This window comes from Gavia stellata, chromosome 2, assembly GCF_030936135.1.
Source record: "Gavia stellata isolate bGavSte3 chromosome 2, bGavSte3.hap2, whole genome shotgun sequence".
In the NCBI taxonomy this organism is placed as follows: Eukaryota; Metazoa; Chordata; class Aves; order Gaviiformes; family Gaviidae; genus Gavia; species Gavia stellata.
Genome location: NC_082595.1, coordinates 82729036 through 82756318, shown reverse-complemented (window position 1 = coordinate 82756318; position 27283 = coordinate 82729036). Strand labels below are relative to the sequence as shown.

Below are 27283 nucleotides of genomic sequence, written 5' to 3'. Positions count from 1 at the left end.
ATTCCATATGACAAGCAATGATGTTATGAGGATCATATTTTTCAGTGTTTCAGTGTCTGAAGAAATCTAAAACAACTAAGAATGGAATGTCCTTTCTTTTTCCTCATGAAATTATAACTGGATGTCTTTCAATTTGATATGCCTTATCTCCTGCAGCAGATAAACTAAGCTTTCATTTTTTTTACACTCTTCATTTCATATTATTGCTCAGGAAAAATAACACTTCAGTGTGAAAAGTTTGCTTGGTTTAGCTATTAAGCATAGATTACTGCTTTCTTGAATATACGGAACCTGTTGTGTTTTTTTTTTTCTTCAGTGTAAACATGATTGGAAAATAACTTTAAAACTGGATCTTCATGTCATGTGAAACAAAGTGGCTGACTTAACGCAGCTAGTTAAGCCTAAATCTGTGGCAGTGGCCCAAAACAATGTTAAACTACAAACTAATGGTGCAGAAAGAGGTTTTCTGTTAGCATTTGCCAAACACATACATTAATGCAAACGGGAGTATTCTAGTCCTCTTAATAACAACTTAATTTCTTACTGTGTGTTGAGGATTAAAACATCTAAGGATCATTCATTTATTGTTTACAATCCAGCCTGAGGTTTAGAGGTGATAGGATCTAGAAGTTCAATATATTTCTTATAAACATAACTTCTAATAATCTACATCAAATTCTAACAGCATATTTACAAATAACTTTAGTACATAACATCATATATGGAAAATCTACAAAGGAAGGCTAAAATATATTTAAATTAATAAGTTAGTAATAGTCTTTTTTTAAAATCTGTACTTTATAATATGTCTGTTTTTCAATAAAAATGGGCCATTTTTATACAGTAGAGGTCTAAACTAGTCAGGTCTTTAAGTTTGGTGCATATTTTGTTAATTTAGCAGCATTAACATATAATAGTTACCACTTACATCAATGCATTATGTATTGAACAGTACTATATACAAAGCAGATCTAGATTGCACCATGCATATTTCTTAAATTTAAAGTATAATAGTGTAAGTGCAGTTCCGTGTGCTTTGGACATCAGCATTTGACTGCATTTATTTGTAACTTTAGCATCTTTATAAGATTCTAAATGATCCAAGATGTTTAATAGATGTTATAATTTAATCTCTAAGTCAATCTATGAAATGCATCTTGAGCACAGACTACTTCTGAAGGGACTATGGCTGTGGGTAAGGCCACGCTGGAGCAGGTAGATCTCTGAAGGCATTGTGACCCATGGATAAGGCCACACTGGAACAGGTGCACCTCGAAGCGACTGTGGCTGTGGATAGCTCTCTGCCGCAGCAGGTATACCCCTGAAGAGACTGTGGCACACAGCTAAGGCTCCACTTGGAGCAGGTACAACCCTAAGGGACTGCAATCTGTGGATAAGTCCAAGCGGAAACAGGGGCAAGGGGAAGAGTTCATTGCAATGTTAAACCCTATGGTCTGGTCCAAAGGGACCAGGGGTGCAGGTTGTAATGGGAACACCTTTAAATTGTTGTAACCCGGGATTTGAGTTGCATGTTATGGGAATTACTATAACAAGAACCCCTTGTTGCTAGCCAGGTTAGGAGCAAGGGGAGGAGTTCATTGCAATGTTAAACCCTGTGGTCTGGTCCAAAGGGACCAGGGGTAGAGATTGTAATAGAAATACCTTTAAATTGTTGTAACCCATGATTGGAATTGCATGTTACAGGAATTACTATAGCAGGAACTGCCTGAAAGAATGGAGGACAAGCCTTACAAGAAGCAGTGCGAGTGCAGCAGTGACCCCGCCTGAGCTGGCTTTGGTGCCCAATAACTCCATGTGAGACAACATCTCTCCTGTCCTCAGTGACCACCATAACAGATGGAGCCCAAAGTTATGGACTAAATGAACTCAGTGGACATTTTGTGGACATTTATGGACATTTTACAGACATTTCACAGGGGTGGTCCATAGACTAAGGGAATGGTATATGTGTATTGTATCAAAGGATGGGAAGCGGGGTGGTGGTTAATGAGAATGTATTGGATAGTGTGAGACCTGAGCATGACGTAAATGATATGGTTTTGTCTGGGATAGAGTTAACTTTCTTCATAGCAGCTAGTATGGGACTGTGTTTTGCATTTGTGCTGGAAACAGTGTTGATTCACAGGGATGTTTTCGTTACTGCTGAGCAGTGCTTACACAGCGTCAAGGCCTTTTCTGCTTCTCACCCCACCCCACCAGCGAGTAGGCTGGGGGTGCACAAGAAGTTGGGAGGGGACACAGCCGGGACAGCTGACCCCAACTGACCAAAGGGATATTCCATACCATATGACGTCATGCTCAGCATATAAAGCTGGGGGAAGAAGAAGGAAGGGGGGGACATTTGGAGTGATGGTGTTTGTCTTCCCAAGTAACCGTTACGCGTGATGGAGCCCTGCTTTCCTGGAGATGGCTGAACACGTGCCTGCCTTTGGGAAGCAGTGAATGAATTCCTTGCTTTGCTTTACTTGCCTGCGCAGCTTTTGCTTTACCTATTAAACTGTCTTTTTCTTGACCCACGAGTTTTCTCACTTTTACTCTTCTGATTCTCTGCCCCATCCCACCTGGGGGGAGTGAGCGAGTGGCTGTGTGGTGCTTAGTTGCCGGCTGGGCTTAAACCACGACAACACTGTGCTGGTATAACTCTGACATAGCTGAACTTCAAATATCTTTTCCTGTCTGTCTTAGAAATAATATCAAGACCAATGATTTCTAAGTAATTAATACTTTTACACTTATGGTAGGAAAAAATACCATAATCCCATTAGATTTTAATGAATATGACCTTGCATTAATACTTCAGCAGCACTAAATTATTGAACATGATATAAAAATCTTTGAATCATGGATTGATTTGCAGTTTTCATTTGCTGCAAAGCCGAAATATTTCTCTATAATAAATTAAAAAAGAATTTGTTTACAGATATATATGATACCAGAATTCCTATTTGTGAGTGTCTCTAGCTCAGGAAACATGGTTTTTGCCCTTATCAGAGGGATGCCCCAGCTGTGTGATGATGCATCAGTGCAAGGGCTGAGCCTTGTCATGGCCTGTGCTGGGTTTCAACGGTATGACACCTGCTCCAAGGCCCTGGGACTGTTGCCTTCCCTGCCTCAGCTTCAGCTGTGGGAATGGCCCCCCTGGGGAGGGGGGACACCTCCCAGCAAAGACCAGGAGATGTTAATGACATTCCCCAACTACTTTCTTAAGGAAGACTAAAATGTCAACCTTACAAACTGGGGGAACATTGAAAGGATGAGCATGGCACCAAAGAAAAGATAAATATGAAGAAATTTTGTATTAACATTATGGGAATAACAGAATCACAGAATCACTAAGGTTGGAAAAGACCTGTAAGATCATCAAGTCCAACCATCAACTAACACCATCATGCCCATTAAACCATGGCCCACAATGCCTCGTCCACATGTTCCTTGAACACTTCCAGGGATGGTGACTCCACCACTTCCCTGGGCAACTTATTCCAGTGTCTCACCACTCTCTCAGTAAAGAAATTTTTCCTAATATCCAGCCTAAACCTCCCTTGATGTAACTTGAGGCCATTTCCTCTTGTCTTGTCACTCGTCACTTGGGAGAAGAGGCCAACACCCACCTCTCTGCAACCTCCTTTTAGGTAATTGTAGAGAGCGATGAGGTCTCCCCTCAGCCTCCTCTTCTCCAGACTGAACAACCCCAGTTCCCTCAGCTGATTCTCATAAGACTTGTGCTCCAGACCACTCACCAGCGTTGTTGCCCTTCTCTGGACACGCTCCAGAAACTCAATGTCTTTCTTGTAGTGAGGGGCCCAAAACTGAACACAGTATTCAAGGTGCAGCCTCAGCAGCACTGAGTATAGGGGGACAACACTTCCCTAGTCCTGCTGGCCACACTATTTCTGATACAGGCCAGGATGCCGTTGGCCTTCTTGGCCACCTGGGCACACTGCTGGCTCATATTCAGCCGGCTGTCGACCAACACCCCCAGGTCCTTTTCTGCGGGGGAGCTTTCCAGCCACAATTTCTAACAATAATTTCTAAGCTTAACATATGTCCTCTTTTGTCCATAGCAACATTTCAAGTGTAACAGATTGTAGGAGGAAAAACCAATACCTCAATACTTTTGCTACAAACATGGATTTTAGTAGTGGATACCTAACTCAAACCACAGTTACCCTATTGTGGATTGTTTTGCTCCCACACATATCATGCAGATGACTGTACATTGCTACTAAACTGCCTAAATATAGTTAACATTGCACAATAATGTATAAGCCTGTGAAATAAATTTTAAATGGAAATGCAGATAAGTCAGGCATAGAATTTAGTCTAAGAAGGAATGAGTTACTCAAATGCAGATGGTTATTGCATAGCTGCAATATGTTCCTACCAATATGCGGTAGGATATAACTTTTTATCACCGAAAGTCTAGAACAGCAGGTGTGCAGGTAAGCAAGTTGGTACTAGTTAGTCCAGGCAGGGCAGCTGTCACAATGTCACCACAGACTGCCTGCACTAAAGAGATGTAGTACAACTTATGCTGTTGAGTAAATAACTGTGTACAATGGGCGAATCTTTAAAATGACTGAAAAAAGCCAAAGACCAGACTGAAGATGTGGTTATGCTGATCTGTGCTAGGAGATGACCCAGCTATTTTCTATTTTTGTGTCTTGAGACACAAGGCACATACGAGCACTGAAGTTTGGCATAAGCAAAGACTTCCCAGTATCTCTCTACCTTTTTTTTTTTTTTACTTGTAGTAGGTCAAGCAGATTAAGTGCATTTACTCAGTATTAATTATTTTGTTTTCTAGTTGAAATATGAACTGCACACACATTCATAAATGGACTAAAAGGTTATTTAGTTTCACTTTGGCTTTTTGTAAGCATCTGTATTCTCTGCAGAAAAGCTGTTGTATAACTTATTACAGAGATATTCCCTAAGAAATTGCAACATATATTCACCTACCTTCTGGAGTTGTAGCAAAGTGAGGAAAAGTATTTTTCCTCTTTCTCTAGTGGAAGAAGCATATTATTGCTATAGAAAACTATATGTATCATAGTACTAACTTTATATGGCACTGTCAACTAGGTCCTGCAGTCAAATTGTATATATAGTATAGGATGAATAAACTTGAAAATGGAAAATTAGATATAAAAAATATTATAATGAAAGAGCTTAATTTATCCAGCTGGCAGAAAATTGAAAAAGTCAAGGATGAATAAAGTAATAGAAGTTTTGAATTTTGTGATACTCAAAAGTTACCTAAATTATGTTTACTTTTCATAATCTTGCTGGAATCATGCAAAGAAGTGTTTCATATTCTAAAGCATTTATTTAACAATGTGTCACTAGGTAACACTTTACTCTTTCCTAGTGACACTAATTCAAGGTTAAATTATACACACTGAAATTTATATCCCAAATACTGAAAAATGAGTGGGCAATACAAGCTTTACTGTACACCAAATCTAACTTCTTAATGGGAAATTTTCCTGCGTAAAACCTCATTAAATGCTGAGCTCAGAGCTGTATCTATAGACTAAAATACATTTTTAAAACATATTAGTTTATCATGACCTTTTAAACAGTGGTAAATCCTACAATACAGCGTCTTCAAATGTCTTAATCTGATAGTTCTCAGTCCTTGCTGGGCTTTCCTGAGGCTATGATAAGCATAGAACTTCATCTGAACAGACTGGACTGAAAAAACAGGACAGGTAATGGAAACTACATTGAATTTTAAATTCTGTCTTTTTTCTCTGTTGCTCCCCTTCACTAAACAGGCTACAGCAAAATATCTATTAGGACTTATTTCAGTTAGGATCTTAGTTGTCCGAAACGTAATGTTGGCAAGGAATAAATTTACAAGGGTGAAGAAAACAGAGTAATAAAGCCCTCCTTGGATTTTAAAACAGGTAGATCAACTCCTTGAAGAGTTCTTTCACTTTAATTATTCATTAAATCCTTTTCATTGGGCTATATTAAATCCATTCTTCTCTCTCTTCTCCTATAGAGAACATAATGAAACGATAGAGGTTCTTTTGAAAGGAAAATTCAAATACTTTTTTATGTAGCAACACTGTCTGTTTACTGAGGTAATGAATCTTCTCTGTTTTTTCTCTCAGGTATATGTGACCAAAAGTCAAGAGATTCTTTTGGCATGCAGATGCAATTGGTCTGTTGCATGGTATCTGCCAGATTCATCATATCAACAGCTACACCATCAGCCCAGTGGCAGGAGCAGTAATTATTTGGTGAAGTTATCGCTTTAAATACATGCTGATTAACTTATGTTACGATACCTCAAACAGCACAGACTCAGCTGGAAGTGCAATAATTCATTTGCATTAATAAGAGGTTTTGTGTCAGCGTGATTGAGACCACTTTAGTTGTAAGAGAAGGCTCACTAAACCAAAGAAGTAAAACTCCTGAGACTTACTATTGTGATTATGTTGCTCTTATTATGTAGCCTTACTGAGCATTATACTATATCATAGTTTTAAAGTCCCCCTCCTTCACCCAGAGCAATTCCACATCCTGAACTCAAAGGAAATTCTCTGCATATATTAAACATACTCCTATATGACACTACTGTCTGGAACAGTAATTTCAATATAGGAGGAGAAACAGAATATGCCATGGTGAGGAGACAGAAAGTTAAAAAATTACATACAGCTGCGTGCCTATTTTGAATCTGGAAAAACCTGAAAGCTTGTGGAATGTGAGAACTTAAAAGAGGGTGATGTTCTTGAAGCTAATCTGGATTCTATCCATGCTTTCCTGATTTTAGCATTACTATAACAACCACCACTGGAACAATACATAATGACCAAATTTTAATAATTAGTTTAGAATTTAAGATTTCTTAACTAGGAGAAAAGTCTAGAGTTTTACACTGGTTTTCCATAAATAAGAAACTAATACATAACATTTTGGCTTACTTACTTAATAAGTGGAGGAGATAAAAGTAAGTGATGTTTTCAATGACTATAATAGCTTTAAAAATGGATCTCAGTAGAGTTGTTAATGGCACTTACACATCTAATTCTCCATATATCTTGCTGACAGTTTTCTTATGTCTTCCTGAAACGACTTTGCATCAAATACACCTCTTGATAACTGCCTTATCAAAAATGATACCCATTTTAGGATAGAAATGCAAATTACAAGAGTCTTTCAAAAAAGTTGGGTGACTGCAGTAGTTACGTTCAGCATTTCCTCCCCTATTCTTTTGGGTTTAATGGGGTATTGGAAAGGGGAAATGACAATTGTTTCACTTGCTGACAATAAATAACTCTTGGGAAATACCATTATTTTCAGGAAGGGATAGTTCAGTTCTCTTAAAAAATGTTTCACTGTCATTGAGAAACAAATAACCTCTGTTCACAGAGCAGGTATTATACAGTAAACACTCTGCACATTGTCTTTGCAAAATAACCAGTTATGTTTATGTGGGATCAGGTTCTCTGATAACAAAACTGTCCACTAACACATATAGGATCGGGATCTTAATGTCATGTTTTCTTGTTCCTTAAATAAACAGGCTGATCTGTCAACTTAATTTGTCTTTCAAAGACTGAAAAAGTAAGAATTAAGTGTTTTCTGTCAGTAGCCTGAGGCTGGATTAGCGAGCTAAATTCAAAAGGTCTTGTTTTACCAGAAGTCTTCAGACCTACTCATTTCTCAGTAAATGCTAATGGATTTTGTAAGGTAAACATGGCTTTGTTCTTCTATCAGAATTTTTTTCCTGATACAGAGAGGGAAACCACAGACTTATCAGTCACATAAAATGTCAAAATATGGTCCAGTAATTTGATATGAGAGTTGATAGCAAGCTGGCAGAAAGGAAGGATTTATACTTTGTCAGGAGTCCGTGGCAAAAATTCCTTTTAACTCTGATATATTGAGAGTCATATTCTTATCTGTATTTGTGGGCTTATTTGGGGATAACAGTTATTATTACAGAGGTGGAGTGGAAGAAATTTTTAATTACTTCTATTTTAATTTTGTTCACTATTGCAACCTTTTCTAAATAGAAACATTAAAGCATATTAATTACAGTGCTTCTAAGTACAGGACACAGCATAAAATTAAAGCCTTTCAAAATACATTCACAGACATTATGTAGAGATTTTAGTTATTCTGGTTTTTGTAGAAGAAAAATAAATAATTCAAGTCGGATAAGAACAGCTGAACTCTGCTTATTGAAGAAAAAATTTTCCATTTATTTTTTCCCTATACTTTTCTAGAGTCTCACTTTCAAATATCTACAGCATGTTACAGCTCACAAAGGAAAGCACATACTTGACAGTTTTGTCAATATATAAAAAAAAAAAAAGAAAAAGCCAAAGAGCCACAAATAACTCAGCATTTCAATTATTCACTTGAAAATTATAATTAAAATTTTAATAAGAAAAGTCACTCCATGTCACACTCCAGGCTCATAAAGTTTACTAAAACAGATGATTTATTTATCTGAGATTTTGCATAGTTGGTTTAACTACTTTGTATAGCAAAGACGAGTATTTGTGAGGCCTTCCTGTGCAATACTTCAGACTACACAGTCTTACTGAATGTGCATGCTTATTGAAAGTTAGTATCCACGGCATTTTGTAATCTGAGAAAGATAATACTGCAATAGTGACTCCCTTTGTAATTCTTGCTAAAAGGAAAAATATCTTCATGCAGCATAAACTTCTTTGTGAAAGCTTGTGTCAAAAGCATCATGTTAGTACCTGTATTTATTAATTCCATCTTCACATGTGGCTCCATGTTGGCACTGGTTTACCTCACAGTCATTAATATTCTCCAGACATGTTTGTCCTGTCCATCCAAGTGCACAGACACAGTGAGATCTCTGGTTTTCTTCATCGTAGAAGCAGCTACCTCCGTTTGCACATACCTGAAGATGAGAAGTACAAATACATAAAGAGGTTTTTCTCTACATGTTGGGTTTTTACCCCAAAGAGTTTAACTGAATAAGCCTTTGGTAATAAATATAGTTATTTAATGTTTTTATGTTGTAATATTACAAAAGACAGATCTCCAAGAACCTAAAATACTGAATATCATTAAATCAATATATCAATTAATTGTTTAGTTGGAAAGAGGCATTTATGATTCAATTTAACAGTGCCATTTTCATAACAGACCTTAAAATGTGCTTGTTCTGGGAGGGATGATAGTCAACTAGCCTGTTATTTTTCCATTGAAAGACTAGAACAACTGTTCCTGTGCTTAAAATCTACCTATAATTTAATTGAATTTGTGGCTATCAGGAAAAAAATACTGAAAATTTTTAAAATTTTAATCATAATTCTGATTCACAACCTATTGTTGAATCATTTATATATATTTATAAATACATATATATTACATCTATGCTCTGGGAAGACCAGAACCTTCTTTCTTTTCAACCTGCAGGTTTTGAAAAATTAATAAACCTAGACTGGAACAGCATTTCTTCTTTTAGCTTTTATTTGCTAATATTGCTTACTGGAAGAGTATTTCCTGTATTCTTCAAAAATTAGAGAAAGTTCTAGGTTGGAATGAATGATCCTTTCTTCATTTAACATTTAGGGTCCCATTTCATTTCCATGAAAATTTTGCCAGTGTAAAAACGGATAACTACATTTTCATTTCAAAGCAATTAAGACCTCTCCTTCTAATCAATTGGTTTCTAAAGAAAATGGTGTCTAGAAGATGAGCTAATGCACTAGTACTTCAGTTTGATTGAGTCTGAATCTCTTTATAATGTCATTAAGATTTGTAATAATAACAGTTCTTGGCAGAAATTCTCTATATTCATTTGTCTTTGATTAAGTTTTAAATTGACCTTAAAATCAAGAGATTTTTGCTATGCTCTCAGTACAGAATTTTAGACTTAATTTGGGATCCTTTTTCAATGGGACAACTTCTTGAAGAAAAGCACTGCTTAACATAAATGCAAAGAAAACTCCTGTGTGTATAGTTTTGGAAATGCTATCTTTTTTGATTTTTGTGTGTCATCTTACTTTTTTATTTAAATATTTATGCAGGATTTTGTCCTGAGGCTTACTATTTTCTCAGAGTTCAAATAGGTCAAGTAAGCTTACAGTCAAGAAAACCATCTAGAAAAAATTTAGACAATTAAGACAGAAGTTGTATTTCAATAATGCCACAACATTATATTAATTATATTCTTATGTTGTTTTGATACTTTATACTGTGAAGCATGGTGTTACCCTTTAAGATGTTAATGCAATCTAAAGGACCTTTAAAGTAAAGCTATGAAAGACATTTTTAGCATCAAATCTAGTTAGCAGTTTTCTCTATCAGACAGATTTTTATCTCTGCTGTAAAATTAATTCCCTATCAATTTAAATATTGAAAACTCTGAGTTAGGATGATTAAGGGTTTTGTAAGAAATTAAGGCTAAATACATTTCTTAATCTTTACTAAAGCTAAAATAAATACCTCTACATTGTGGTTTTTCTAAACTTCAAACCTGCATTGTGGTTTTCTAAAGTTACTACAAATATTTGTTTGTTACTTTTTTATATAAGAAATATTTCAAAATTAAAATATACAGACAAAAGGACTTTTGGAAAGAGCAGCATCCTCCCTTCAATCAGCTTTTTCTTTTTCTCAAAGTAAATGTTCTTCATAGTTAGGATTAAACACAAATCTTATGATTTAACAGACCATAAACAGGGGCTCTTCTGGTCATTCTGATCATTGCACTTCTGTCTATGGCAAGTAAAACAAATCTGCCTTATTGTGTAGTCTTGATAAAAATGCAAGAATCACTTCCTTCTAATATCACCCAGGAAATGTTATTATAGCAAGAAAACATAATTAGCCCCTAGATGATTACATTGTATTCTTCTCCATTCTTCACTCTGCAGTAATTGAGGGAAGTAACCCTACTGTATGGCTGTCTCGTATCATCTGTTGTCTGTTGCTTGAGGTAAGACACTGAGCTAGAAGGATCTCACTCAGTGCAATCATTACTTCCTTCATTATTTTCTAACACTTCTTCCATCTTACTTTTCCTGGAATTCTCTGCAGTTTGAATGAAATTGTACTTTTTATATATATACTCATATATTTTTTTTTTCCCCCAGGCATATCATTTTACTACAGCCTTCAGGCTCTATTATTGCAAAATCAATTGTGCCTGCATATTCAAAATTTTCCAAAAGTGTAATTTTAGTTAATCTGTGCTATGTTCGTTTCTGGACTAGTGGTACATTAAGCAAATAGGTAAATTTTTTTTCTTAAATAAAAAAAAAAAATCACTCCTCAAAACAAAAATATTGGAATTTCAAGAAATATTTGCTGAAAAGTCCAGAAGAAATTATGACAATAAAAAATGGAAAAGTATGATTAATATGAAAGAAACACTCTGCTTATTTTAACTGCTTGTAGATTTAAGTTTTACCTACAATGTAGATGCTATTGAATTATTCCTCATGGAGCAAATGCTCAAAATTCTTAGATTGCCTATAAGCAGAACCTGATGCCTTTTTTGGTCTCCAGAGTATGAGTTAGTTTTCCTAATTTATGCAGACTCAGTTCCACTATGTTTCTTTTTATTCAATTTTGCTACTCTGGCTCCTGACAATTAAACATTATTTTTCCATTCTGTAAGTGCAGTAAGTATTGTTAAAGCAGTTTCTAAGAAGCGAACTTTGTAGAGAACTATATAGAAAATATGTTTCTACAGATGGCTATATTGCTCAGCATCTAAAAAACCTACCTGCAATCCCTACTGGCACTAGTAATCGAAGAGTCATTGAATTTCTTATTTTGGAGATTAATTTCACACAAGAATCTTGAAGTTCACAGCTGACACTTGTCCTTTGCAAATGTACACACTAAATTCCATCCTGCATTTCCAGATCATTTCTCCAAGGTGGTGTCAGATTCAGTTTTATCATGTGTAATATATTCCATCATTCAGAAAGAAATTACTGAGTGGAACTGGGTGTAAGTCAGGCCCTTGCAGAACACTACTTACTATTTCCCTTGGACATTTGTCCATGAAACTGCTGCTAGAATAATTAAGTATAATTATCTTATCTGCTTTACGTCAAGCTGGAGCAGGTACGTTGTTTCACTAGTTTACTTATGAGATTACTACATAAGAAGCTGATCTATTTCAACTTTTGTAAAAGCTTTTTACTTTTGTCACTTCTATTCTTGTTATAGAAAGAAAATAAATTGGCTTTAAATTATTCACTTCTGGCAAGTTTTGGCTAGCTACCCCTCCCTTTGCCTTGTTTGTGTTTTTTTTTTAACTTTCTTACAAATAACACTTCTTCCAGAAACTTTAAATGGATTTATTATAATTAGTTTCCTTTTGATAAATAAAAAAGGCTTTATTTCTGAATATATGAAGGTATAGAATCATATAAGATATAAAATACTGTCTGCCATTTCCTACTTTTCCTGTCTTCAGTGAAAGTTCTCAAAGATAAACACCTAGTGATTCAAAGACAGCCTCCTGTAATTTTTTTTATGAAGTTCCCCAGAGCAATCTTTTATTAAAGCATCTAAGTATTTTCTTTCGTGTTTGAATGTTGAAAAGTTTACCTGAAACCAAGAAGGCATAACTTGAAAACACCATCAAGATTTGAGGCCCACAAGTCTCTCTTTACGCATAAAATCATTAAGTAAGTTGACAAAAATACACACACACAAATCCTTTTCATGAAGGCATTTTAAAATCTGCTTAAATCAAACTATCGGTGCAGTATTTGCAATATGTCAGAACTGCAAAGTCAACCTCTACTCTGAAAGTCAAGCATCACATCATGTCACATGCATCACAAGCAACAGAGATTTGCTGAAGAGAGTGTTCTTTGTAGGTACAACTTTGAGGTTAACTGGAAAAGCCTTATTGAAAATTTTCTAGCTTTTCTCCTAATAAATCAAGCTCAAAGAAAACAACATGAGAGTCCATACTCTATTTATATCATTCTTCCACGATTTATGTGATTACCTTATTTTTACAGATGAGGAAACTGTATAAACTTGCACAGCATGTAAGGACCAGGACAAACATGAAAGTGGCAGCTCCTCTAAAACACTAAGTATGCATTGAGCATATAGATACTTCCATTCAGAAGGTTGGAACTGTGATTCTGACTGCAAATGTAACAGGGTAACTTGGGATCATTTGGCTCATAAAAAGAGCAAATTTACTTCCAAGTAAATTATGCAAGTGGAGATCAATAATCCAGTTGGACACAACTTTAGTACCGTAAAGATGCCGATAGACACTGAGAGGACTGTTCAGAGATGGTTCAGTTCCTCACTCGTATGGGAATTATTTTTAACAAACCAAGTTTATGCCCACTAAATTTGTCTGTTTACATTTTAAAACAGAAACTAGAACAAAAAAATAATTGAAAAGCACTTGTTAAGTCCTTTGATTCCTTTTAAAAAACAGTAACCATTGGCCCACATCTTGAAGTTCCCATAGTTACTGATACAATTTCAAATCTTTTCTTAGGAAATGCTAATGGAACCTATGATTTTGTAAGCTTGCAGACAGAATTTTGAAAAGCTTCTGTTTTGAGAGAAGCAATAAAGCAGCTCAACTTAGCCACAGCCACTAAAAATAATCACACATCTTAGGATTCCTCCACATTTGTGATTGTTTGGGTCACAGGTGGGCTTTTGAAGTGAATAATGTCTCCAGGGATATGGGGGAGTTCCCATCACTGGAGGTTTTCAAGATGTGATTGGACAGGGTGCTAGATAATCTCACCTAGGCTACCTTTCCCACAAAAGGTTGGACTAGGTGATCTTTCGAGGTCCTTTCCAACCTGGGCTGTTCTGTGATTCTGTGGTTCTATGATCTATGCCTAGTATGTTGCACCACAGTTATTTGTTATTACCATTGCTCTTATCAATTCTCTATGAACTCCTGTTAATAAAAATTAATTCAAATGGGACAAGGATATTTTCTTTATTTCTTTTGATGTCTTCCTGAGTAGATGAGAGAAGAAGAGTTATTATAATACAGCTAAATTTTGTCTTGTTGGAAGTCATTAATTTAAAGATGCCAAAATTTTGATTTATTTGGAGGTCTTTCATAATTCTAGGTACAGGGCAGGCAGGCTTTATGCTGGTTACAAAGTTAAGATTACATTTTGAAATTTAAAGGAAGATATCCCATTTTAATACATTTGCATTTCTTTTTTATAATATTTATTTTAAAATAAATTATAAATAAAATAATATTTAAAACAACCTTAATCTTTTAAGTGTTGTGCTGGGAAAGAAAAAAACCAACAACCGCACACATTAGTATCATTATACATTTATATAGTGATAGAAGAGCCCCAGTGACTTAAATCTACTTTTTGTTTATTAAGAAAATATTAAAAATAGTACCATTCTTTTCAGTCTGTTGTGCTGAACACATAGAGGTAAAGCAGTTCGGCACAACTAAGGTACCACTGGAAACGGAAAAGAAATGAAAGAATATATATTTTCTTCCAGTCCAAGACATAATTCTTCCAGAATAGAGACTTTCTTTCCAGTCACAAAAAATAAATAAAGAATTAAATGCTGAATTATGTAATTTACTGAGTAATATAAACCTTTAATTTTAAATTAGTGCTTACACTTACAGAACTTACACTTGTTATTATTGAATAATAAGTATTCAAATATTCATTTGTTTGAATAAAGCCTTTGTTTTTTCCAATAAGCCAATGGTATTACTTTAATGATCTGTAGGCTAAGAAAACAAGTACAACTCAAAGATATCACTCCTTTATTTTAGTTTCTATTCCCTTTCCCATTAGAAAATCTACTAATTATTCACATTATGCCCGCATTAAGTGTCTCATGCAGTAATTGTATAGAGACACATATATATATTATTAAATTTTTTCCCATATGACATTTATGATGGTCTATGAAATGTTTGTATGAATAATTTAAATATGTCTGAGGGCTTTTAAGCAAATATTACAGTAAAATGTTTTAGTAGGTCCCATCAGCATCCTTGGCACACCATCACTTCTCATTCTAACTAGCCATAATGATTATTGCATCATTATGGTGTTTTGCCATGTACAATAAATTTGCACTCAGTATGACACTTTAAATCATAAAAACATTAAAATTTACCAGATGCTGAACAATTTAAATATAAACCTTTGAGCCAGTGAGTATTTCAGTTTTACATTTCATATTCATTGGTGAGCGTGTACCCATGGACTTCAAGGTGACATAAATGTTGATTGCTTCTTTGCAAACACATTGCCTTCTCTGCATAGTATATTTTTATGGTGAATGTATTTCAATAAAAGAATTGATTAAGCCTTTGAAACACTGGTTATCATGTTTGAGCAGCTTTTTGAAAGGGCTATATAGCCTTGTGTACACAGCTTTTAAAATAACTATCATAATAAAAAAGTGCAACAGTATTTTACTTTATCCCATATCGAAACCTCAGTAAACTCAAGGGCCTGGGTCTGTAGTCCACCCTGACGTGAATGAATCCTACCCAAACTAGTAATTTAATTGAAAAGGTTGCGGAAGGAAAGTGAGAAGGTTACAGCAAATACATTTCTTAAAGACATCTGGGTACAAAATAGATGCTATTTTGGCCTAAGCATTGTCAGTATCTAAATTAAAGTCTTGTAGAATACTTTGAATGTATAAAAAACAAATTTATTACTATATTCTGTGAGGATTTAAGAGTAACTTGCAAAAAGAATTTTACTTTTTTCTAACTGCATTTTCAGCTCTCATTGCAGCGTAGTTAGTCTTGCTTTAGTTGTTTTGTTGTTTGGTTGATTATGGTCTTTATTTTTTTTTTTAGTGGAAATGAAGCTTTTGTCATTCTTTCTGTGCACTGATATACCATCATCCTCTCTAGTAACATATCAAACATTTAAAGGAAATTTTGCCTACAAGTTTCACAACATAGCAGCAGCAAGTAGGGGACAGAAGGAGACACAGTGAGTAAATCTATAAAGAGCAAGAAAGGCAGAGCTCAGACATTACACAGTTTGTCAGACAATGACCAGGCTAGTCACATCATGCACTTTCGGATGTGCATGTTTCACAGGAAAGAGGAAGGTTAGCACGCGGATATATCAAGAACAAGTACTGTGTTTAGGAAACCCATGGGAAATGAGGCTTTGTCAGCTTACTGCTCTTAGAATAAGTTGATTTCCCAAAAAAACGGGGCGGAAAAAATATCACTTCATCCTACCTCTGTGTTTCCAATACATGGTGATAAACACGTGTAATTAAATCCATGAGATTTATCCATACACAGTGCTCCTGGGGCACAGCTTATATTGTAGAATACACAGGCGTCAATATCCAGTTCACATCTTTCACCTTCAAAACCTGCAGCACAAAGAGAATGTTTAATCACAGTTCATTCAGAATATTGACATTACGTCTGTTCAAGGTGTTAGCAGTTAACACCACTCTACTAGAGTAATTTGGCAGTTTTGTTTCCTAAACAAAGTGAAAAAGTGGGATTCTTCATAAAAATGTTCATTGCATACATTGAGATATATTGCTAATTTTATGTTGCTATTTCATAAACTTAAATATTTAGATGAAATTTTCTTTGTTCTGTTTAGAAAATACAATAAATTTCCATTGACTTACCTATAGGGCAAGTGCACTTAAAATGATCTTCATAGTCAGCACATGTTCCTCCATTTTCACATGAATTGGAACCACAGTTATCAATTTGCACCTCGCAGAATTCTCCTGGGGTTGGAAAAAAATCCTAAAAAGGTTAAGAATTAATACAATGTTCTTAAAAAAAACCCATGAACCATATTAGTAATATTGGTAAAATAACTGTTGCTTTAAATAATCTTTCTGGAATATTGGTTAGAATTTAAAGACCTTGTGTAAGTTTCCAGACTCCTTTCTCTCCATTTATATAAAAAAAATCTCAGGGTCTTAAAAAAAGGGTCAGAACAAAGTCTTTCAGCTTTAAAAAACAATTTTAGATGGGATCCAAATGGGATATGGAGCTGAAGAGGGAGGATTTTCACTGGAAATAATTACCTGAAATGGAGGCAATACTTTTGCATTTTCTTTTACTTTTTACAGGTGCATGAGTCAACCCTGATCTCTACTCAAAACTTTTGATTCTATTATGCATATATTTCATTATGTCTTTCCTGGGCTCCATTTTAACTAGGAAAAAGCCAGTCCACATTTGTCTGAGGTAACCTTTAGTGTTATTCCACTGAACAATTACTTGCTTATTTAGCTGAAGTCTTTTTTTTGGCTCAGTGGGAAGAAATAACTGAACTTGTAACCAGACAGTTCTAAAAAAAATGTGCTGAAGAGATATATATCCCTGGCAATGTGATAAGAGTCAATAAGGAAGACCATCAGCTTTACTATTATTCTTGGAAAAACAATAGATTTGACAAAAAAGAAAACACATTAAGGTTTTCTCCTCATTCTTTTTGGTACTGAAAACAATATAATGAATTCGGTGTAAAGGTTCTTGAGATTTTTTTCCTTGTTATTGGTGTGCTATTGTTCTTTTTTCCAACTTTTTTTTTTTTTATTTTTCATTTACTATTTCTATATTTCTACAGCAGGAGTTCTGCATTGTTTTTTTTTTTAATTTTAGAAAAGGTAAAGAATAGAGAAATGAAAAGTGAAACGATCTTTACTGATGAGAAAACTAGAAGAAGGTGGAGGAGCTTTGGGAAGTTTTAAAGAGGAAAACTTCAGAAAAGAAAATAAGAGTTGATTACTGATGTTTTGACCATCAATTTGTTTGCAATCAGTGTTACTTCACTCACTGGCTTAAGCAGAAAGAAAACAAAGAGCTGTACAGAAGAAAAATGTTTGGGGGAGATGTGCAAGAAATGGGTTCATTTCTCTAATCAGACAATATGTTCCGTAAAAGGTTGTGTCAAAAGTTAGTATGCTATTTGAAATTCTTCATAGAGCAAAAAAAAGAAATAATTTTACTTCAAATAATGACATTGTTTTAAAATTTTTAATCAGCTCTTCTTTTGGTCTAAAGGCAGTGACATTGGGATAATATGAACTTACAGTATAAAATTTGGTAGGAAATGACTATGTCTCTGTTTCAGCAAAGCATTTCTGCCAATTTCATTCACTTTAGTCCATTCCTTATATAAAACACATAAGCTTCAAGAAACATACACTGCAACTTTTAACAGTCTAAGACCTAAAGATTGTTTTTTAGGGACTTCTATACATCTAAACAGCACTATATCTATTAAGGCCTTAATGCTGTGATTTGTTGGACAGAAATCTCTACCTTGGGCCAACAGGTGCTGAACTACATGTACAATCTCATGTATTTTCAAAATAGCGAAAATAGGAAATTCTTGCTGTTTATTATTATAATATAATATGTAATATTACATGGGCAACTATGGACAACATGACCTTACATTTACAAGACTCTCATTTTCACACTTTGTATTGACATTAATGGTAACTATATGTATCTGCATCTCTGGGGAGATGCCATTGTGATTAATACTTTTAGAAAGCCATGGTATGAGCCAGGACAAGAGTTAAAAAATGTAACTTTATGTAATATTGGTTAGCAAAAAAACATGCTAAGAAATAGATACTTTACTTGCGAAATCAACTGAATGTATTGAGGAAGTTGCTATCTCCTAGGAAATGTGGGGTTTTTTTCAATTTTTTCTTAATGAGGTCTGGAAGGCAAAATTGTGAAAAAAAAAAAGCTGGGAATAAACTTCAACTCAATATGTATCTTGGATCCATTTTTAATCTTTATTCATGAGGGTGGAATTGTCTTGCCCAAGAAACCCTTATGAATAACTACTAGTACAATCAAACTGGCTTAAAGAATTATTTTGCTAGAAACCTGAAACCCTTATAATGGCTGTATTCTTTAAGCAAACTTTATAACTTTCCCCTGCCACAATGAGGTCAAGAAAACCTAATAACTCCAAACTGTTATAAAATTTATTAGCATCTGAATACTGCTGAGAAATGCATAATTTATGGTATTAAGATCTGATTAAGTGTTAAATGGATGTCAGGAGAGATCTCCACAGTAATCCACTTAGCTTTTAATGCCTAATTATCACTTCATAGTGAGTGAGGGCTGAAAAATTGAGAAATGCAATACTTAGAGAACTCAAACCAGATTTTTGTGCACAATTAAGTATGTTATTCTTCTATCAGGAATATGTTCAGCAGGTACAAGGAACAAAGGAAAAAATAAAGAAATTCTATAACATATGAGGGAGGGAAAATAATTTGATTAAAGAGTTTACTGTTGTACTGTTTATTTTTAAAAATGACCTTACGCATTTTTTACCTAAGCATGTGTTCTTACGAGTTAAATTGTTTACTTACAAATTCTATGCCCAAGATATCAGTGAAATAAAGTGTGACAACAAACAGGCACAAACTGAGGTTATGCATGAACATCAGGAAACTTTTTTTTACTGCAAGGGTGACCAAGTACTTACTAGAACAGGTTGCTCAGAAAGGTGGTGGAGTCTCTGACCTTGAAGATACTCAAAAAGCCATCTGGACATGGTCCTGGGCAACATGCTCTAGGTGATCCTGCTTGAGCAAGGGAGTTGGACAAGATGACCTCCAGAGGTCCCTTTCCAACCTCAACCATTCTGTGATTCTGCAATTCTGTGATTCATAGAATATCTCAAGTTGAAAGGGGCCCATAAGGATCATTGAGTCCAAGTCCCTGCTCCTTACAGGACTACCTAAAACTAAACCATATGACTAAGAGCATTGTCCAGACACTCCTTGAACTCTGACAGGCTTGATGCTGTGACCACTTCCCTGAGGAGCCTGTCCCAGTGACTGACCACCCTCTCAGTGAAGAACCTTTTCCTAATATCCAATCTGAACTTCCCCTGACACAGCTTCATTTCATTTCCTCATGTCCTGTCTCTGGTCACCAGAGAGAGGAGATCAGCACCTCCCGCTCTGCTGCCGGCCTGAGGAAATTGTAGACTGTGATGAGGTCATGCCTCAGCCTTCTCTTTTCCAAGCTGAACAAACCAAGTGACCTCAGCCACTCCTCGTAAGTCTTGCCCTTGAGACCTTTCACCATCTTGGTCACCCTCCCCTGGACACACTTTAATAGTTTGATGTCCTTCCTGTATTGAGGCATCCCAAACTGCACACAGCACTTGAGGTGGTGCCACACCATGGCAGTATAGAGTGGGACAATCACCTCACTCGACTGACTAGCTATGCTGTGCTTGATGCACCCCAGGACACGGTTGGCCCTTTTGGCTGCCAGGGCACACTGTTGACTCATATTCAACTTGCCATCAACCCAAACCCCCAGATCATTTTCTGCAGGGCTGCTCTCCAGCTTCTCATCCCCAGATTTGTACGTATAATCAGGATTGCCCCATCCCCAGTGGAGAATCTAGCAATTCAATACACTTCGGTTCTTGAAGATGGGGTTGTCATTTAAGTTTTTCCAGTCAAGGACCTCACCAGCTTATCATGACTTTTCAAAGATGATACTGACCTCATAATGGCATTGGCTGGGTTCCTCAGCACCCTTTGGTATGTCTCTTCTGGTCCCTGTACATGTCCAATGTACTTATGTGCTCCTAACAGTATCTTCCTCTAATCTGTGTAATGCTACATTCCCAGACTTTGTCTGCTACTAGGCTCAAGGAACTGGAAGGCACCTGAACACACACCTGTGAAAACTAAGGCATGGAAAGAAATTGACTTTGCATTATACCTTGAGCAGAGGGCCCTTATTTTCCTTGTCTTTTCTTTAGCTACCAATATGCTTAGAGAAAACTTTCTTGTCCTCCCTGATTCTTGCTAGTTTTATCTCCAAGTGAGCTTTAGCTTTTCTAACTCCATCGGTGCACACTCAGGTAATGTCTCTATATTCCTCTCAAGCAGCTCATCCCCACTTCCACTTTCTGTATACTATGGGATGAGACATTTAACTACATTAGCATACTAAACGTGAAAGGATATACCTTTCTTCTCATCTGTGTGTTTTAGCTTGGAATCCACGATGTACTAAAGCAACAACATAGCTCTGCTGGTTGGCACCAGCCAGCTAAGAAACAGGTGTCTGTACCTGATTATAAACTTACCAGTGCATTTAAATAAACAATAACAAATAACCAAATCCACATAATACTCACCTAAGAATTCTAAAGGGACTAAAATATGACATTGCTGAAGTACTGTCAGTGGCTTGTGAGCAATCATTTAAATTGATTTTGGGACCAGAAGAAGGAAAGGTGGCAAATGCAATTCAAATTCTGAAAGAAAACATGAGGGGTTTTACCGTGTAGACCTGCAATACAATACTGCCACTGCTAGCAATAGGCCATAAGCTTTAGACTGAATTTGCAAGGCCTCAGGACTGAGGCTCATCAGGCTTGATCTATCTTTCCTGCAGTGATGTTTTACTTGGCTTAACTGCGACAGCAGTTTATTATTCTAATTTGCGTTACTTTTGTTTATCTCTGTATGGTACAACCATAGTTTTATATCGATAGTAGTAACAAGCAGTTATTCTATGTAGAATAAGATTTAAAACTCTAACCCCATGCTGTGAAGAAATACAGGGCTGGTGCAATAACAGAGGCCTTGAGATGTAGAGACGTAGGATGCGATGTGAGGAGCATAAACATGGGATGATAAGAGGTGGGGCATAAGTTTGGCATTGGAGACCCCATGAGTATAAACAAATCACCAGTGGTCAGTTAAAGAGTGTGAACCTGGAGCTGGACAAAACTGATCTTAAGGATATCAAAAAGAACAAAGAAATAGTGTTTAATATGAGTTAGAACCACCATAAAAAGTAAATTCAGATACAAAATAGAAGCGCAGCCCAATGAAGAAAAAGTGTAAAAGCATTTTAGCAGACATATAGAAATGACCCCAAGTGGATCCTAGAGAGGTGAAGAAGAAACTACCAGTATGAACATCAAATTCCTCCCTGTGAAGGACTGTCGATTCTGCAACACTGCCCCCAACATCACCACTATGAAACCATTGACCTTAAGACCTGGAGGAGAAGGGAAAACTGTGAGTATAATGTCAGAAAAGTGGTGGAAAATGAATTGTGTGAGTCCCAATTTAAACTGCATTTTTACTAATTTTCTGTAGTGATTAGATTTGGCCCAATAATGATTATATTTTTAACATTTCAGTTACATTACCAATAAATTCTTGGCTTCATGTATACATAAGGTGTGCTTCTCCCTTGCCCATAACCAAGATTTTGAGCATAACAGAATCAGATAGAGAAGTATGTACTAGTAAGCCTGATTTTACCAAATAACTTCCTGAAGGTCCTTATAAAGAATATAACTCTCAGTTGCCTTCTGTATTGCAGAGTGTAGGAAAGTCAGCACTTCTAATAAGAGTGTTTCATTTTTAACAGACCCAAACATTTTCAGCTCTAAAATCAGAATTTGCATTCCTTAGGACTTTAGCTGAACTTGTAGTTGCTAGAGATATTTTTAGTTTTATGTGATCTGCTTTGGTCTATTTTTGCACTTCAGCTCTCAATTTAGTATTATCACTTTTTTTGCAGAAGCTATGCAACAGCCAGTATGCTAATAAAGAGTACATAAAGATAATCTACACTAAGCATTTCCCATTCCCTATTTTATATGACAACAAGCTAATCAAACAAAATATATTACAAGACCTAACACTTTTCTTCAGTGCACAAGTACTGGGACTGCATCATAATTTTTTTTTTCTCCAAAATGAAAGTGATTTTAGCAAGCTACAACGTAAGAGTATTTTTTTTTCTGTTTTTGAATGTAGTTATGTTATAACACACAATTAGATTTAGTGCATATGTACACACATGTGCTTTTTGTACACACATGGTTACTTTTTGACCATTTAAACCAAGAAGCTAGTAGGAATAGTAAAGAATATGTTATTTGGCAGAACATGGGCAGTTAAGATTCACCTTCTGAAATGTGGGCCTTTACATCCATGCTATTGCATTTATAGGCCATGAAAAACTCTTAACTTTTGAAGCACAATTTGTCTCACCCTGAGCTCTACATCCAAAATAGGTCAGATGATTGGGGTCTTTAAAACTCTTATTTCTTTCCACAGAACCTGCAGACAGCACGGAGTGACAAGCCTGGTAGAGACATTTACATTGTAGACACTTAAAATTAGCCATGATTTATTCTACTCCCAGGAACTTTACATTTAATTATTTTGAAAGACAATAAATCCACTTACAGTAATCTTTATTAGACCCACTAGAAATTGGAAAATAAGTTTTCGGGAATTCTGAAAATTTCCTCATTTTCATTTGGGGTTGTGTAGAACTGTGCAGTAAATGTATTCTTAGAGAAGTCTAGGTATAATAATTAATCTTTGTGCTTTTCAAAGTAAAGTAGTTTCAGTGAATGAGAAAAGAATTAAAAAAAGCAGAAATAAAGAACTGATCTGACAATTCACACATGTAGGTGTTAAAAGCATCTGCCTGACTGTAACTCAGACAGTTGAACAATCAAGTTTAATGACATGGTTTTAACATTAGAATTTGAAAATTCTATTATAGGCCATGTGAGACATCTGTTTTTAGTAAACTAGTTATCATAAATATTAAAATGAAGATTTATTTAAGATCAATATAGGCAGTTTTTAAGTCCTCTTAGAATAAAATATAATTGTATACTGATTAAAAAAAAAGTTGTCTTGACTCTCTCTACAGCTAAACTTGAAAAACAGGAACATATAATTCATCCCATTGGTGGAGAGATTTCTACTATAGGTGGGTTGAGAATGCTTACACCTGGATAATCTCCACTAAATATAGATGGAATCTAGACAACCTGTTTAGAATAAATTATTAACTTATTAACTTGCTAAAGATACATGATACTGAATTAGTTCATTCATTGACTATTGCTACAACTATCCCAATATTTAATTAAAAAAATGAATTAATGATACAGACATCTGAAATGGCATTTGGCTTCAGAATGCACATATTTATCTACAGGGGTATTTGGATAATAATCTATGAATATGATTTTTGTCAAAATTTACAGTTTTAGTGTTAATTTCTCACTTACTTTACTTCCAAAATTTCTTGTATCTCCATTTTAGGATGGTATTTCACAAATGGTGAAGGAGAGTTATTCTTCTGAGAGGAAAGGATTATAGAAGGTAAAACCAGGAAAAATGTGATATTAGTAATTTTCTAATTGCACAGTTTTTCAAATTAAGATCTAAAGGAATATTCTTCATTAGCTCCTTGAAAACAAGAATTTGTTGGGGTTGGAAATAACAGTTCTGAGACTGGAACTTATCATTTAGTAAATCTGATTAGGTAAAAGATATTAGGCACATTTACAACATACAATGGACCAGTGTTCTAGAAATCTATTTCTTCTCTTATGAAAGCAACATAAGCTTTTTAACATAGAGACACACATGTCCCAATAAGTGAGAGTAGCCAAAGTGAAACACATATGTTTACTAAATACTGTCCCAGCTTCATAGACTAAAGGGATTCAGAATTTAATACAAACATTTTCCAGTTCAAGTGAACATTAGTATGGTTATTCTCAAATTTTACCAGCTAACATTTTTTTATTTATGCGGAGCTGGATTTAAAGCTTTTTGAAAAGATCAAAAAGACTTCCACAGGTCACAGTCAGCTAATGACTTAGCCCTGTTGTCTATTGCTGCATGAATTATAAACACGGGCACATACTCTCTAATGTTAAATATGCAGTTAAAATTTCACTTTCTCATGGTTTAGAAACATTCAAGGATTCTTAGGAATAGTCCTTCCTGAAAGTTCCTCTGTAACTGTTGTTTTAGCACAGAGCCTTTTAGCTGAGCCACTTTTTACAGAATGTCTTTAAATTTGTTTGAGATGTATTTTATTAACCTTGGCTCTTAAATGAACTCATTATTCTGGAACATACAATTTGACTTTTGACCATCTAATAGATTATCTGTCCTTTCTCTTAGCTGCCTCCAGGATTTAGCTGAAATCTGGCCTTAAAGATTCAGCCCTTGGCAAAGTCTTCTGCAGACCTCTCTTTCAAATAGTCTCTTATTCTCTTGTGGTGGGCTTTGTCGCTTGTTTGTTTTGTTGCCAGTCAAAGTGCCCTTCATATGTCTCACTAAAAAATCTTGTTCATAAAAAAACCACCCAGGATACCTGAATAATATACAAAACATTTTTAATGCCTGGAACAGAGAAATTTCCTCTAGTCTTATCCTCTTTGACTCTCTTTTAAACTCTTACTTGTCTGAAGGGAATCAGTCAATCATCATATGTGAAATACAAAGATATCCAGAACAACCACTTACAGAGCCACTCACAGAGAGAGGGAACCTTCCAGAATGAGCATCCTACCCAGCCTAGATAAACAACACCATCCTTCCTCCACCCTCTGGATCCCACAGATCCCCTAATGATCCCACAGAAACTCTCCAAGGCACATGAAGGTGCTCCACATACTTGAGCCAGATGGTGAGGATGCAACTAGTAGAGCACTGATATTTCTGTATGGATGCTTATTGGATTAATTTCAGTGTTGACAAGAGGAGCAAAGAATTGGGTACTGCAGGAAGGCAGTGTGCTCACAGCTATCTCAAACCTGTACCTCTCCTAGCTAGGTCTTTTCTTCAGCCAGATACCTGCTCTGGATGTCATCACTCTTCCTCTACCCTTGCTATGAGCCCAGATAGTGTAGTAGGGTACTTCACCAAAACTTCAGATTTTTAAAATAATGAATGGCTTGTATGAACCCTCATATGAGACCAAGAAAAACTGTGTCACTGGTGATGGAAAACTATACACATTTACAATTAAAAAAAAATAATTTCTTTCATTTAGTTTTGCAGTTTTTCATGTTTTCCCATTTGCCAAAATTATCTCTGCTTTATAATTTTTTTTTGTCTAACCATAAAAATCTCAAAAGAATATTTTTTTTCACTTACATTTGTGTTTTCCTAAGAAATTCAGCAGAACATAGTCAGCTACCTCAAATCACCTGTAGGGTAATTCTATTTAAGAAGGCAACCTGCCCAACATTTACATTGTTTAAGTGAGGACTTCTCAATGGTATTCATAAAAATTAAGTTAATGTTTAAAAACAAAGCATAAACAACTGCATTTGCAGAGGTAGATAAAATGCTATGAGAGATCACTGTTCTCTCAAATTTAAGTAAGCCTCCTTTGTTAAGTATGGAAATGGAAAGAGTTCTCATACGGTTGACTGGCTGGTAGCATCTACAGGAAGGTCATTAACAAAGAAAGAATCCAACTAAGATCGTCAAGAAAAAAATTAGCTGGGATCTTATTTTTGTTCACCTGAAAAATACATATGATTGCATTATCAATGCAAACATTTGACTCTCTCTCTCTCTCTCTTTTAAAATTTTTCCTTGAATAATTTCAAGCATGCTTGAGAGACTGAATAATATTCAGTTCCAGCACAGGTCAGGTGAAACGTTAAAAGGGAAAATAGCTTTTAAAAATATGAATGTTAAATATCCAAACATTCAGACTTTCGTTCCTAGAACAAAAGTAAAATTGCATATGCCTCATTGAATACATCCACCCTGATCACATATATAGTCATCCCACATAAGTTCATTATATAAACTGATTAACTTCCATCTTAGCTAAGATTGTTTCCTCTCATTTGGGAATCTGAAACACTGATACCTATAATAGTTAGAAAGGGTTTTGTTTGTTTGTTTGTTTCATTTCTAGTGTAAATATATTGATAGATCATTTACATTCATGTGTGCATATTTCAGTGCACTTACTCCAGACCCTGACATAAAAAGTCAGAGTAAAATGTAATCAAAACATGTTATGTTCTCAGAGAGTTCTTCTATACTTTTGATTTAAAATGCCATCAAACTGTAACTTGCATCTAGCTCTCTTGCAATGGAAGCAGATCAAACACAGGCCTATCTGTCAAAGATCTTTTGAACAGCTGATTTTTTTTTAATGTTAGGATACAAGTAAGTTTAGTTCCTGGCTTCGTTAGACATTTTCATTCTGCAGCTGGGGCTGCCTAAAATTAGGCAAAACTAATTAGGATTTTAATCTCTCTGCATATCTATGCCCCCTCTATGAGAAAAGGGTAATGGTACTCCCTTACTCAGAGGAATGTCATAAAATTACAGACTAACTGTGCTAGGTGATGACAGAATTCGCTGTTGATTTCACAGTATGCCAGACATTCTTACACTTTTGTCTTTACTCCCACATACTATCTATCAGTCT

General features: G+C 35.4%; 1 protein-coding gene across 1 annotated transcript in view; it reads right to left on the bottom strand.

Moving 5' to 3' along the window:
* EYS (eyes shut homolog) overlaps window positions 1-27283 on the bottom strand; it is a 939662-nt gene that overhangs the window by 811553 nt on the left and 100826 nt on the right. Inside the window, exons 7-9 of the mRNA XM_059831070.1 lie at window positions 16651-16755; window positions 16241-16380; window positions 8754-8920 (exon numbers count right to left, since the gene is read on the bottom strand). Coding sequence (XP_059687053.1) covers window positions 8754-8920; window positions 16241-16380; window positions 16651-16755 — 412 coding nt within the window. The remainder of the gene's footprint in view (window positions 1-8753; window positions 8921-16240; window positions 16381-16650; window positions 16756-27283) is intronic.